Source organism: Pristiophorus japonicus, chromosome 9 (genome assembly GCF_044704955.1).
Source record: "Pristiophorus japonicus isolate sPriJap1 chromosome 9, sPriJap1.hap1, whole genome shotgun sequence".
Lineage (NCBI taxonomy): Eukaryota > Metazoa > Chordata > Chondrichthyes > Pristiophoridae > Pristiophorus > Pristiophorus japonicus.
Genome location: NC_091985.1, coordinates 154,618,668 through 154,632,445, shown reverse-complemented (window position 1 = coordinate 154,632,445; position 13,778 = coordinate 154,618,668). Strand labels below are relative to the sequence as shown.

At 42.4% G+C, this 13,778-nt stretch overlaps 1 protein-coding gene across 1 annotated transcript in view; it reads left to right on the top strand.

Moving 5' to 3' along the window:
- The window catches only part of LOC139273282 (cell cycle control protein 50A-like), a 40,852-nt gene extending 37,767 nt beyond the window's left edge, over positions 1-3,085 (top strand). Inside the window, exon 7 of the mRNA XM_070889979.1 lies at positions 1,385-3,085. Coding sequence (XP_070746080.1) covers positions 1,385-1,578 — 194 coding nt within the window. The 3' untranslated portion in view covers positions 1,579-3,085. The remainder of the gene's footprint in view (positions 1-1,384) is intronic.
- The last annotated feature ends 10,693 nt before the right edge of the window (positions 3,086-13,778 follow it).

The window sequence follows — 13,778 nt, the reverse complement described above, 5'->3', positions numbered from 1 at the left end:
TGAACTTCCTGATGGATCCTCAGTTGTGGAAGGTAAGCATGTAGCAACAATGATCCGCAGTCTGATGGTGGAAGATGTCTCTCAAAACCGCTCCAATTAGATGGCAGTGAGCCATCCCAGGTGTGGGCCATACCTGGAAATCTTTGGTGCTTCCCCCTGGTCCCCTCCTCTTCCTCTGGCACAATTGTTGCTGGTAACGGCTGGTCTGTCATGGTCGCAGATTGTGGAGCATGCAGCACGTCACCACGAATCTGGAGACCACCTCCGCCCCAGTACTGCAGGGCACCTTCTGACCGGTCAAGGCATCTAAACTTCATCTAAAGTGTCCCAGAAAGTCCCAATGTGTCTTAAAAGCCCTCTTTAAATGCTGTGTAGTCCAATAGCAAGTGAACAATGAAAGATAAGCCTGGCTTTAAGTGGTGCTCAGCAACGACGACTTTTACTCTGGTCAGCTGGTTACTGTTGGGAGAGGTTGTTAATCGAATTGCGCCCACCAAAACGCCGTGTTGCCTCTTTAATGGATGCTCACAGGCAATTTAATTGTAAATCAGCCCCCTAACGATCCTCCGGACAACCATTCCGAGCGCACGCTCCTTTATCAACATGGCATCTTGTGCTAAACACGGGCTAAATCGACGTTTCAGCTTAAAATACCATCTTGGTCACTTCGGAGGCTCTTTAGTGCCTAAAGTATCCAGGGGAAATCGCCCCCCCAAGTGTCTAGTGGAAAGGCAATTCACAGATTAAATTGGGCATCAGTGCTCCAATGAAAAGGAATTTTGGAAGTCAGCCCATTTAAAGTTGAGTATTTTTACTGATTTTGAAAAATGGAATATGTCATGAAATACTACATGAATACTCAACATGCTGCTGCATTATAAGGTTTCTGGTTAGATTTCGGGTCTGCTGAGTGACCGGATCTTTGAGGTGCTGCAGAGGCCTTCAGCCCGGCTTCCCTCTCCTAATCTCTGTCAGTGACAACTGCTGGAAAGTGCCCCTGTGTCGATATTGAGTGAGGACAGGATTGGTTTCGGATTTGATGACCTCCATAGTCAAATAGCAGAGGTTAGGCACTTGCCCTGAAAGGAAGGCTAAAAAACCTGGTGGTACAACCTCATACTGCATCTGTATACCACAGAGTAGCCTGTTACAGTGCAGCGTTAGAAAGCTGAACCATTGCCTGCGTGTTATGAGCATAGAAATATGTAGTGCAGAATGATGTAGGGCAAAGGTTTTTTTTAATTACATTTTGGACTAAGGTATTTTCAATGTTCAAAAGTAAGCTCAACACAAGTACGTTCAAATAAGGTTAGTAAATTAACCAATGATTAAGAAGTGAAAGTTTCAAGTTAAACACAATGCAGTCTTCCTATACTGTGTTCAGATTATCCAGTGACCAGTTTTGATGGCCGAAAAAGAATGATCTTGAGTACCATTTCCTGGATGGGAGGAAAGAATCCATTCCTCGGGATCGCTTACATCACTGTTGGCTCCATCTGCTTCTTTCTGGGAGTTGTACTACTGATCATACACCACAAGTATGGGAACCGCAACACCAGCGCTGACATTCCTAATTAGTAGCGTCTATGCAACAGACTAACTGCATGTGCATCCGTTGAGTTTCTGACGTGTGATGGAGCTTTAGGAAACTCTTAGCAGGCGACTCCAATTATTGTACATGAAGTGAAATTTGACTGTCTTCAGTGTGTTGTCAGTATCTGATGTCTTCCCAAATGTGCTAAGAATTGATTTTGATTTGCAAGTGAAGCCGTGCAGTGGCTATAAGTTTTAAATTCTGTGCATATGGATGTTAATATTCTTGGAGGTCTAAACTGCTTTTAATATTTCTTGAGCAAAGGTAAAATTGAATGCACTCTTGCTTTTTCTTGCCACCCAGCAATTAAATGTTAATGTACTGTGCAAGTTCAGAGGAGGATCTGAGGAAACCCACATGTCATTTTCTGTGCCTATGACAAGTGCACTCCCCAGCATTAACAAACTGTGGCCAGTTCAGGTTCAGTGCTTAGTAAGACACATCAATGGTTGAATGCATAAATAATGGGCAATATGTCTTATTTTTAGTTCCCAGAGAGAATCGTTCTGCCTCTTCCTGTGAAGATTTGCTGGAATTATTTTGCTTATAATGCATTCACATTGCAGGTAAAAATAAGTAACCAGTTGGAAATTGAGGTTTTAGGGGATCTGATATGGGATCAACTTAATATTCCAATACAAAATATTACAGAACATAAGATTATTTTATGCTATAAAGTAGCTTCAAATTATGCTGATTTTCCAAAGTCCAATACCCAGTATTGTCGGTAATACCTTTTCTAGACCAACCAACCGGTCTGCAGATGATGTAACTACTGAGAGGATTTGTGTTTCAGCAGGGCAGACAACAGCTTTCTTTTGAAAGGGAAGTAAACATGAAAGTTTAGCCACTGAAGTACATTCTTAGCAGTTGGCACTGTTGCAGTCTGTTGTTAAACATCCCTTCTCTATTACAATGCAACGGGGCAGTGATTATGTTTCTGTTTTGGGAGGGGAATTGTCAGTTAAGTATTTGGGGGTGGGGGATATAAACTTTGATTTGGTAATCAATTGTAAGTTTTGTCAGTTGTCATTTATTGTTATGTAAATGATATTACTGGGATGAAAATAGATGTCTGGCTATAAGCAGCACAATCGTGCTTTATTTTGTGCAGGCGTGGGGGAAGGGAGTTTTTGTTTCACATATTGAAGAATTAGTAACCAAATAACCGACTTTCTAGCTCCTGCTTTTTGGTGCGTTGTGCAACATTCTGCTTGGTCGGTTTAAACGGTGGGGGATGAATATGACGCGCTTAAGAATGTGCACACCACAGCATAAATCAGCCATGCAACATTGGGTTGTTAGAATACTGCCCCGTTACTGTTGGAAAAAAATGAATGTAATTAAAGTTTATTTATCACACTTTTGAAAATGGGTGCATTTTTAAAATATTGATGCATAGGTATAACCTGGTGTAATTAAGTTGTTTCTAAAGCCTGTTCGAGCTTGCTTTGGTCTGTTGCCAGTTTCATTAAAGATCTTTTCAGATAATTTACACTCTCCATCTTTACCACAAAGCTGGTTAAAATGTTTTTTTTTAAATCTTGTTCTGCGTTACTGGTTTCTGTCAGAATTTAGAAAATAGTGGATTACAGGTGCTTGAACGTTTAGAAAATTGTAATCCAAGCTTATTTTAAAACATTGGGTTGGTGAACTGGCTTTCATTGCCTACGTAATCCTTTTTGAAATTAATCAAACCTGTTCAATATGATCTGCTTTTTTTTGTACTGTAGTTGGAAACTTAATCCAGTAATTAAGTATTATGCAACACCCCTTTGAGCGTGCAAAATATTTGCATAGTACCCTTTGTGAGGTGCCATAAGCAATGCTTACATTAAACCTTCTGATGTTACAATAAGATGCAATGGTACTTTCATGTATACATTTCATCCTGGCCTTTCACTCGTCCAGTCACGAGTCATTTTATGATTATGCCAGTAGGGTCATAGCGCAAAGTTATGGCCGCTCTTTGTGCCTGAAGGTTGGTCTTTTAATTTTTAAAATCTTACTGATTTGTTACAAATGTTAATGTAGGTGGGTTCTGGGTAAATGAAGATCCTATGATGATACAGTTTGATGTACAACTCCCCTGAAGGCTCAGTGTTCAAAGGTGGCGAGTAGCTGAGCCATATAGACCAGGAAGGCCCCAAACTCAATCCCCAGTCCATGCTGTGTTGGTCAGTTTCTGCTAGGACAGTTCTCGGGTGATATGATTGGCCTCAGCACCCTTGGGTTAGGGAGGGGGAAGAATTGGCAAGTTACACAAGGAGCATGAGTGTGTAGATATTTAGTAAGGACAGAGGTGCAGTTGGGTGTGATTGGATAACCTTGGCCTTATTATCGAAGCTGGTGTTGTCCAAGCCTCAGCCCATGAGAATCTTTCACCTGGCCTACAGTTCCTTTTCTGGGCTTGAAAGATTAGTAAAGAGTGCTTCCTGATTGGATCCAGACTCTCAATAGGGAGGAAACCTTTACTACTCCATCAGGCTTTGGAAGTTTAAGACCTGAGGCTGAAGGTTCCAGCATACGGACCTTGCAGAGACCCTCAATAGCAGCGGCAACAGACATGGACGAAGAGGCAGCAAAGTTGAACATTGGGAGTGAGTAACTGCTAGAGTAGCAATAGTGAACCTGGCCAAGGACTGAGGGGCAAATTTTTTGTCAGTTAAGGAGGGGGGAAAAATTGACAATCTATCGTCTATGACATGAGTGGCCTTCCCACTGAGTGTGGTGCTATTACGTTAATTGCCAGTCATTTCAACAGGCAATATTATAGAAAGTGCAAACTGACAATGCTTTAACAAGTTTATATTTTAATAAACTATGCTGGAAAAAAAATCTTGTCTTCATCCTCTCCCCATGACCAAAGCAAAAATACATTTCCTGTTGACTGCTAATCAAGTAAAATGTTTAAAGTTCCAATTTGAAAGAAAACACTTTTTTAAATTATCCGTAATATTTTTGTGCAACGAAACCAGCCATCAGATTCAGATGGTTTGAGTGTTGTTCATTCAGGTGCAGGTTTGAATCTCAACTATGTTCTAAAAATGGGTAACTTCTACAGTTGGGAATCAATCCCCGATTCACTTCTGGGCTTCTGGAGCTCTGTTGTACATAGCTGGAGTGGGATGAGAAAAAAAAAGTATTTCTCCCACAATGTATACTTTGAGTTGGCTGAGGTGAATGAAGCAGCTGTAAGACCAAGATTGTCCCACTCTTCTAGTACACCCTGAGAGAGTGGAATAAATAGTCTTAATGTATTCCCTTATATCAGTCAGCTACCACAATCCCCACCCGATTCTGAACAATATAACAGAGAAACAACACTGTTCTGGTTGACTTTTCTATTCCATTTCCTTATTCTATTCCATTATGAAATGAAAGAACACAATGGACAATTAAAATTGATTGGAAAGGTAGGGTTTTGCTTGAATACTCAACAATTGCCTCATAGCTTATAAGTGCACATGCTACAATGAGCTTTGCCTATCACCTAGCAACCTTCTTTGGCAAATGTGCGAAGAGCGATTTACAAATACATATTGTCTTGCACTCCTATAGTTAACTGATGCCATTACTGTACAGGAGTTCCAGTTCATGAACAAGGTGGATGTGCATGTTACCATCCTCATGCTTTGTATTGTGATGTAATTCACTTTTTTTTTAACTCTAGATATTTTTGGCTTCTATTGTTTCAACATATTCTCATGGGTGAGCCCACGTTACTTCAAAATGTAAGAATATTCACAAGTTTATTGAGTCCAGAAAAGAAATGGGGAACTTTTTACATGCTATCTTACCTAGCAGTTCAATCCTCTTCCTTAAACAGACCATCCTGGCCTTCAGAAGGCAGCAACAGAATGCTCATACACAACTAGGCCTTGTTTTCGGCTTAACTGCCAGACAAAAAAATAATAGAACAAATGAGTAATAGCAGTATAAAATTTTTGCATTGGCCAAGTTTAACGAGCTCCTTGCAATAGAAAATAAATCATTTGCAACAATAGTGTAATAAAGTTTTTTATTTAATTCTTATTCCTTTTCTCACTGGCTACTGAAATTGTCCGACTTAACTAAAAAAAATTCAGAAGTTACAGTCTGTCTTTAAAAGCCCTAGATAGATTTACTGATTTGAAACAGATTAGTTGATAAATATCTTCAAAATTGTGACCTGGGACCAAGCAGAATACAGCGGCTGCCATTTTGGAGAGATCATTAGCGCTACAGTTGCCTGTGCCGCCTCTCCCATGTAAATATGCAGATCATGCCGTCAATCAGCGTGCAATGTTGGAATTGACGCACAGCTGCGATATTGGATGTCGCCGCTCTCCATACCGCCCTCTCCAAACCACGCACAGAAGAAGCAATACTACAGCGATGCTGCTAGCGCTTCTTAAAGAGACACACATCTTTCAGGTAAGTTTCGGTCAGCTTTTGGACTTTTTTTTTAACATTTTATTGGAGTCGTGGCTTGGTGCAATACATTGAAAAGTTGTTCTCGTGCAGGGAGTGCTGCTGAACACTTGCAAAGCCTTTGGATGTTAAAGGAAGGCCTCTGAGAACACCACGTGCTCATGGTCCAAGGGGCTTTAGTTGCAGTCCCCCTTGGGCTGCAACATCACATGGAGATGAAGCAGAGGCAGCAAAGGGGACAAGGAGGGAAGAGAAGAAGCAAAAGAGGAAGAATTAGAAGAGGGAGCGGAAGGAAGGAGGCAACCCGGACAGTCCCTTTCTCTCCTGGATATCTGGGATCGAATCATCTGCTTGTGGTACCAGTGAACACAACCCCAATTCTCTTTCAACATTAGTCCCATACCTTACCTTCCCTGTTACTGACCACCACAGCATCCTCTTGGTCACAATGCTGAAATAAAAACCACCACAAAGCAAACTTTCCAATCCAACTTTATCCATGTATGCATCTAATACTACATCAAAAAATAAACTCATCACCCTTCTGCGTTCCTTTAGTGTGTGTCTTGTGTGTGCCTTGGCCTAAGCATGGCTGGTGGAAGGCTGCTGACTTTCAGTGGGAGCAATGCAGATGGCCTTGCTGGACAAACTTGAGGAGCTGGGGGCTGGGAGTGTGAATTAGTGACTGTTTCTTCACTCTTCCAATTTCTTGATCAATCACTGGCTGGACAGGCTGGATTTCTTGGGTGTCTGAAATGAGGAAAGCACAAGGATAGGGTTGTGGCGATGGGAGGGTGGGAAAGCGAGAGCTGCATGCTTACATCATGTGCAGCTTGTACATCAGAAGAGATTGTGGGATGAGAGGGAAGTGGGGTATGAGAAGGAGGATAATATGAGGATACCAGCATCTTGTACTTTTTCAGCCCTGCCGCTGGCCAAGAGTTCAACCATGCTCCTGACAAGAATTTCCAGTACCGTCTCCTCCAAGGAATGTGAGATGTGCCTTGTTTGGTAGAGATAGTTGGTATGTGAATGATGGGGCGGGTGAGGATTGTGCATTGAGCAGTGTGTGAGGCTAGTGGTGCAGTTGGGACGAGATGGCTTTTGAAGATGCATTCTTTGACCACTCGTCTGAGATCATGTAACGTCTTTTGGGCACTGCAGTCAGGTCCTGGGGGTGGCAGTGACTGCCTCGGTGTTCTGATCCCACATCCATCCTTCCTTTCTGGGGGGCCTCCTGGCTCCCTCTGGTTGAGGACATCTCTTCCAGTGTTGACCCTCTACAAAAAGCTCGAGTGCTGCGTCCGAGACCCTGGGTGCCTTTTCCCTAGCCTGTTGAGCCATTTGTGTTCATGCTGAAGCACCTTTAGCATTTTTTTTATGTACAGGAGGCAGTTCAGCTTTAAGGGCTTAGACTGACTAGTTTGGAATGATTTTTATTTTTTTCAGAAGGCAGTTTACCTTTAAGGGCTAGCTACTGTCTTCAGAAATAACAGCCTTGCTTTAAGGAAATGTAGACTTTGTGCCTCCTGCTGAGTGCACAGCCTTCATGTCCTTCCGAAAGTGTGGTGCCCAGAATTGGACACGATACTCAAGCTGGGGCCGAACTAGTGTTTTATATATGTTTAGCATAACATCCTGGCTTTTGTACTATATACCTCTATTTATAAAGCCCAGATTTCCATAAGCTTTATTAAATGCTTTGTTAACCTGTCCTGCCACCTTCAAAGATTTGTGCACAGGTCTCTCTGTTATTGCACCCCCTTTAAAATTGTACCATTTAGTGTGTATGGTGTCTCATTCTTCATACCAAAATGTATCAGCTCATAAGAAATAGCAGGAGTAGGCCATTGACTCCTTGAGCCTGCTCCGTCATTTAATAAAATTATGGCTGATCTGATCCTGGGTTCAGCTCCACTTCCCTGCCTGCTTCCCATAACCCTTGACTCCCTTATCATTCAAAAATCTGTCTATCTCCACCTTAAATATATTCAATGACCCAGTCTCCACAGCTCTTTGGGGCAGAGAATTCCACAGATTTACAACCCTCAGAAGAAATTTCTTATCTCAGTTGTAAATGGGCGACCCCTTATTCTTCTTCTATGCCCCCTAGTTCTAGATTCCCCACAAGTGGAAACATCCTCTCTGCATCTACCTTGTCGAGCCCCCTCAGTATCTTATATGTTTCAATAAGATCACCTCTCATTCTTCGAAATTCCAATGAGTATAAGCTCAACCTTTCTTCATAAGTCAACCCCATCATCTCAGGAATCAAAATAGCTCATACTTATTTACATTGAATTTTATTTGCCATGTGCCCACCATTCCATCAGCCTGTCTAGGTCTTCTTGAACTCTCTTACTTTTGTGATATCTTGAGACACAGTAAATACATACAGCTGCACAACATGGCTTCCAGGTAGAACTATACAGAGCTCATGGCTTTGTTATTACATCAGTAGTCCAATAGATGGCTCTACAACACTTCTCCCTCCTTACTGAAGAAGTTAATCATAACAAATAATCATTGCACATGACTTACATGGTATACACAACTCTTGATATACATTTCTCAAATGGAACCCATTTTATGTTTCCAAATTCTACACAAACAAAAAATATGAACATATTTTCAGATTAAATTTAACCAGTGTTTCGAAGAGGATACCTTCTTTCTTGAACAGAACTTTCCGATCTTGTTGTAGAACTTTAACTCATTCTCGGCTGAGCCTGAGGAGAGTTTTTCTCCAAGGACTGACCTTAATCTACATTTGCACTCTACACTTTCAGACTGTTTGTCTGCCTGACTCGGACTTAGACTTAAATTGTAGCCTTCTCTAGGACTTGTTTCTGGTACATCTCTGATGTAGGATTTGCTACTGATACTCTACTTGTAACAAGACTATCTGACTCATCAGAATAAATTGAATCATTCCAACTTTCAATTCCCTCCACATCTGTAGGTAAGATATGATCAATGTAAACAAACCTAACCTTGCCATGATCAATCATCTTGACCAAATCTGTATGAATCACATATCTTCACTACTGTTCCTGGTAACCACTTTAACCATTTATGGTGATGGTTCTTCACTAACTTTCTGGCTCAATATCACACCTCCCTCTCTTACTCCATCATGTCTCTCTGCCTTGATTGTTTCTCTTCTGACTGCCAAGTTTGGCTTTAACAACGAGAAGCTGTCATTTGAGAAACATCTCTGCTAGTTTTCTACCAGTAGTGGTATGAGGGGTATTCCGATAGGTAATCATAAAATTTGCCAGTTTGTGGTCCGACAACTGCAATTTCTTTGGATTTGGATCAAACATTTGCTTGATGAGGGCACGTTTGACAATTTGTACTGTGCACTCTGCTGCACCATTTGAAACAGGGTGGTACAATCAAACTTTGGTATATTTCACACCGTTTCTGCTCATGAACTGTGAATTCTTCTAAACAAAATTGCAGCCCATTATCAGACACACTTTCTTCTGGGAGGCCGTATGAAGAAAACAATCTTCTCAAATTGTCTAGTGCTTTGCTTGTTGTTTTCCGCATCGGAAACACCTCTACCCACTTTGAATGACTATCACTATGAACAATTACTGTCCGAGCTCAGCAAAATCTAGATGTAGCTTTTGCCACACCCTGGGAGGCCATTTCCATAGCTGTAATGGTACTGATGGTGGTTTCTTGCTCACCGATTGACATGTTGTGCACTGACTGACGATGTATTCTATATCTTTATCTAGACCTGGCCACCATAAATAACTGCGTGCAAAACTCTTGGTCAAGCACATTCCCAGGTGCTGGTCATGAAGATTTCCTAACAGGTTAGACCTAAACCTATTTGGAATAACCACTCTTGCTCTCCACATAATCCAATCTATCCATTGACAATTCATTCCTACGAACGAAGTATGGATGAATATCTTTGTCAGATACCTGGTTTGGCCATCCATTTGCTACGTAATCATACACCTTTGACATAACTGGGTCACGTTTGGTTGCTCTGCCAATCTCTTCAGTTGTGATTGTCAGCTCATCAATGTATGAGAAATAGAACTTCTTCCCCATTGGGTGTAACTTGTGATGGGGATGGCAACCTGAACATTGCATCAGTATGACTGTTATCAGCTGATCATCTGTACTCAATGTCATACATATATGCTGACAAAATCAAAGCCCATTTCTGCATTCGGGCTGCAGTTAAGGTTGGAACTGGGGTCTGTGGATTGGAGGATTGCTGTCAGGGCTTATGGTCAGTAACTATAAGTATTTGTGAAACTTCTTGATCTCAAAAATCAATGCCAAAAGCTTCCTTTTCGATCTGCGCATAATTCCACTCACTGGCACTGAGTGCATTGAAGCAAAAGCAATTGGTTTCTCCTCCCTCCTATCTAGTACACGAGAGATCACTGTCCGAACTCCGTACAGAGAGGTGTCACATGCTATCGTGATCTCCTTAGATACGTCATAGTGAACTAACATGGTACTCTCTACTAACTGACTTTTACATTCTTTGAATGCTGTGTCATATTCTTTTGACCACTTTCAAGGGACCTGTTTTCTCAACAGCTCATTCAGTGGATGTAACACTGTAGCCAAGTTTGGGAGGAACTTTCCGTAATAGTTCAAAACACCCAAAACTGATCTAAGTTCAGAGATATTCTTGGGAGTGAGTCCAATTGTAGCCAGTTTTCCCTTGGTTGGATGTAAACCATCTTTGTCTACTCTGTGCCCTAAGTACTCCACTGAGTTTAGAAATAACTCACACTTGTGAGCAGTCACCCGTACTCTGTGCTTCTCTAGCTGTTTGAGCACTTCATTCAACACTTTACCATGGATTTTCCTGTTTGATGCAGAAATGAGTATGTCATCTAAATAACATACTACCCCCTTCAATCACTTGCAAAATTTGGTTAATCACCCCTCGAATATGTCGGGGGTGGAAGACACTCCAAATGGTAGCCTATTGAACTGGTATAAGCCTAGATGAGTAGTTATAGTCAAGCTGACTTGGACTCTTCATCTAACTCAAGTTGTAGGTAGGTGTTTGTTAGATCTAACTTTGAAAAGATCTGACCACCTGTCAGCGTTGTGAACAAATCTTCCACATTTGGCAACATATTGGGTAGATTACCCTCTAGAACCTAGTTTACGGTTATCTTATCCCCACACAACCTTACCTTACCATCTGACTTAAGTACAACAATGGGTGTAGCCCAATTACTCAGATCCACCTTGGAGATGATGTTCTCAGTTTCTAGTCATTTGAATTCTTGCTCAACTTTCTCCTGATGCACGTATGGTATGTGATGTGACTTGCAGTAAACTGGTTTTGCATCTTTCTGCACTCTTGACACTCACCTTGAAGTCTTGGATCGGACTGCCTGTCTCGCAGAACACCTTCAGATACTGCTTGATGACATCATCTGTCGATGCAAATTTCGCTTCCACACGAAAAATCTAATTCCAATCCAGCTTCAGTGATCCCACCCAATTTCTACCTATCAAGGCAGGCTTGTCTCCTGCCACCACTACGAGAGGCAAGCTCTGATACGGATCCTTGTATTTCAGTGGTATGGTAACACTTCCTCCTGCAGGGATTTGCTCTCAGTAGCCTCGCAGCTCTATCTTTGATTTCTCTAGTCAATAATAACAAAGTGGTCACGCAATGCTTGGTCCTGAAAGTTTCTGAAATAACAGTGAATGGATAGCTTTTTTCAAGCTACAATGTACTCACTGATAACCTCATAATTTAATTGACCATGTATTACAAAACGTTAACTTTCAGCAATTTCCAGGGGCAGGACTGTAATACTGTCTCCTTCAGGGTCGTGTCCTTCGGCTTGGCGGGAACAAGCACATTTTTCAGGGTTGGATACACCTCGGGGCCTGCTTCAGTCAAGGTGTGAAATGCCTAATGTAACCATATCTGTTGAAACCAGGACACCTAAAAGTGATGCAAATGCTAGAATGTATAATGCAGGCTTGACTATGTGTGATCAGAGCCAAGGTGTCATGTATACTGGTAGGACACTGCCAAAGGACATTAGGTCCTACTGGGACCATGCTGATGCCAATGGAAACCCCCTGTGGGAGACCCCCAGGTCCAGTAGGCTACCTGACCATGTAGCCTGGACCTTTGGAACGAATGTGATGCCCCTTGCAGGACACACACACAGGCAGTGGGAGCAGACTCACTACAGGGACAGTGGTCAATGGGCAGCCCAGCCACCACCAATGGCAACCTGCACCAGACCAGTCCTACAGCCCCTGGCCACCAGGGCCAACACCAGGAGCATGAGGCCAATACCCTCCAGCTTCCCTGGCAAACCCTGGGATGACCTGACCCTCATCCCCATTGGTGGACAAGGAGCCCACCCAGTCTTGTGGCCCTGCCCACCATCCCACAACTATCCACATCACAGTGTATACACACCACCCACTGCTGCCGTGGCTACCACAACAGTGGGATCCCACAACAGTGACACCCACTTGGTTTGTGTGTGAGAGAGGGGAAATGTACGAAACCAGCCTCAAGCACAGGGGTCACACCTGGCAACTACACAACCCTCACCACAACCTCCCATAGCTCACCACTGATCACCTCCCCTGGTCATGACAATAAGGATATGAAAAATGCTCATGGGGGTGTATTGTTGTGTATGCATGCCTGTTTACTGTGTGATGTCTGTAACACTGTTATGCCACATTGAATGTACCCTTATACTGTACACATCTTACCGGTACAGCTGCTGCACACGGCAGGTAACCCAGTATAAAAGGGAACTCGCAGCTTGTTGTCATCACTCAGGAACTGCAAATAAAGGATTATAGGTCTACACAGTTTAAGTATCATACCCTGCCTTGTGGAGTCATTACTAAAGGTGCCTACATACACTACACAAGGAAACAGCCCGTTTCCTTTCTAAAACCGCCCGGTTACGGTTTACATCATCGGGGACTTTGACGATACTATTTGCGGTGAAAAACATTTTTAGCCGCTTCACATACGTTCCGAAAGTCTCGGTCGCGATGGAACTCACCCAAGCGCCCTATTATTCCCATAGGAGCGGCCATCTGGATTCTGGCAATGCCGACAGTTCAGCCACCTGTGCTTGAAATTTGCCTCAAATTTTGAAGCTTTCCTGCAAATTGAAGAACAGTCTCTCTGTCCGTTGGCAGGATTATCCACCAACAAAAATTTCAGCTGGGGCATCTGAAAATTACATCATCTTCGCTAATTCTGTGGTATCTTGAGACACAGTAAAAAGAGACATGGCTTCCAGGTAGAAAGAACTGTCGAGCACAGACTTTATTATTACATCAGTAGTTCGCTAGGTGGCACTACAACAACTATCTTGCTCACTGTTTACTACACTTCCAAGTTTTGCGTCATCTACAAATTTCAAAATTGTGCTCTGTACCTCCAGGTCATTAATGTATGTCAAACACAGCAGTGGGCCCAGTACTGACCGCCACTGTATACCTCCCTTCAGTACAAAAAACAGCCAGTCACTACAACTCTCTTTTTATCTTAGCCAATTTTGTATCCATGTAGCTATTGCCCCTTTTATCCCATGGCCTTCAATTTTGCTAATAAGCCTAATATGTGGTCATTTATCAAACACCTTTTGAAACTCCATATGCACATCAACTTCACTACCCTCATCCACCCTCTGTTACCTCATCAAAAACTCAATCAAGTTAATCAACCACAAGTTGCCCTTAACACATCCGTGCTGACTCTCCTTTATTAGTCCATAGT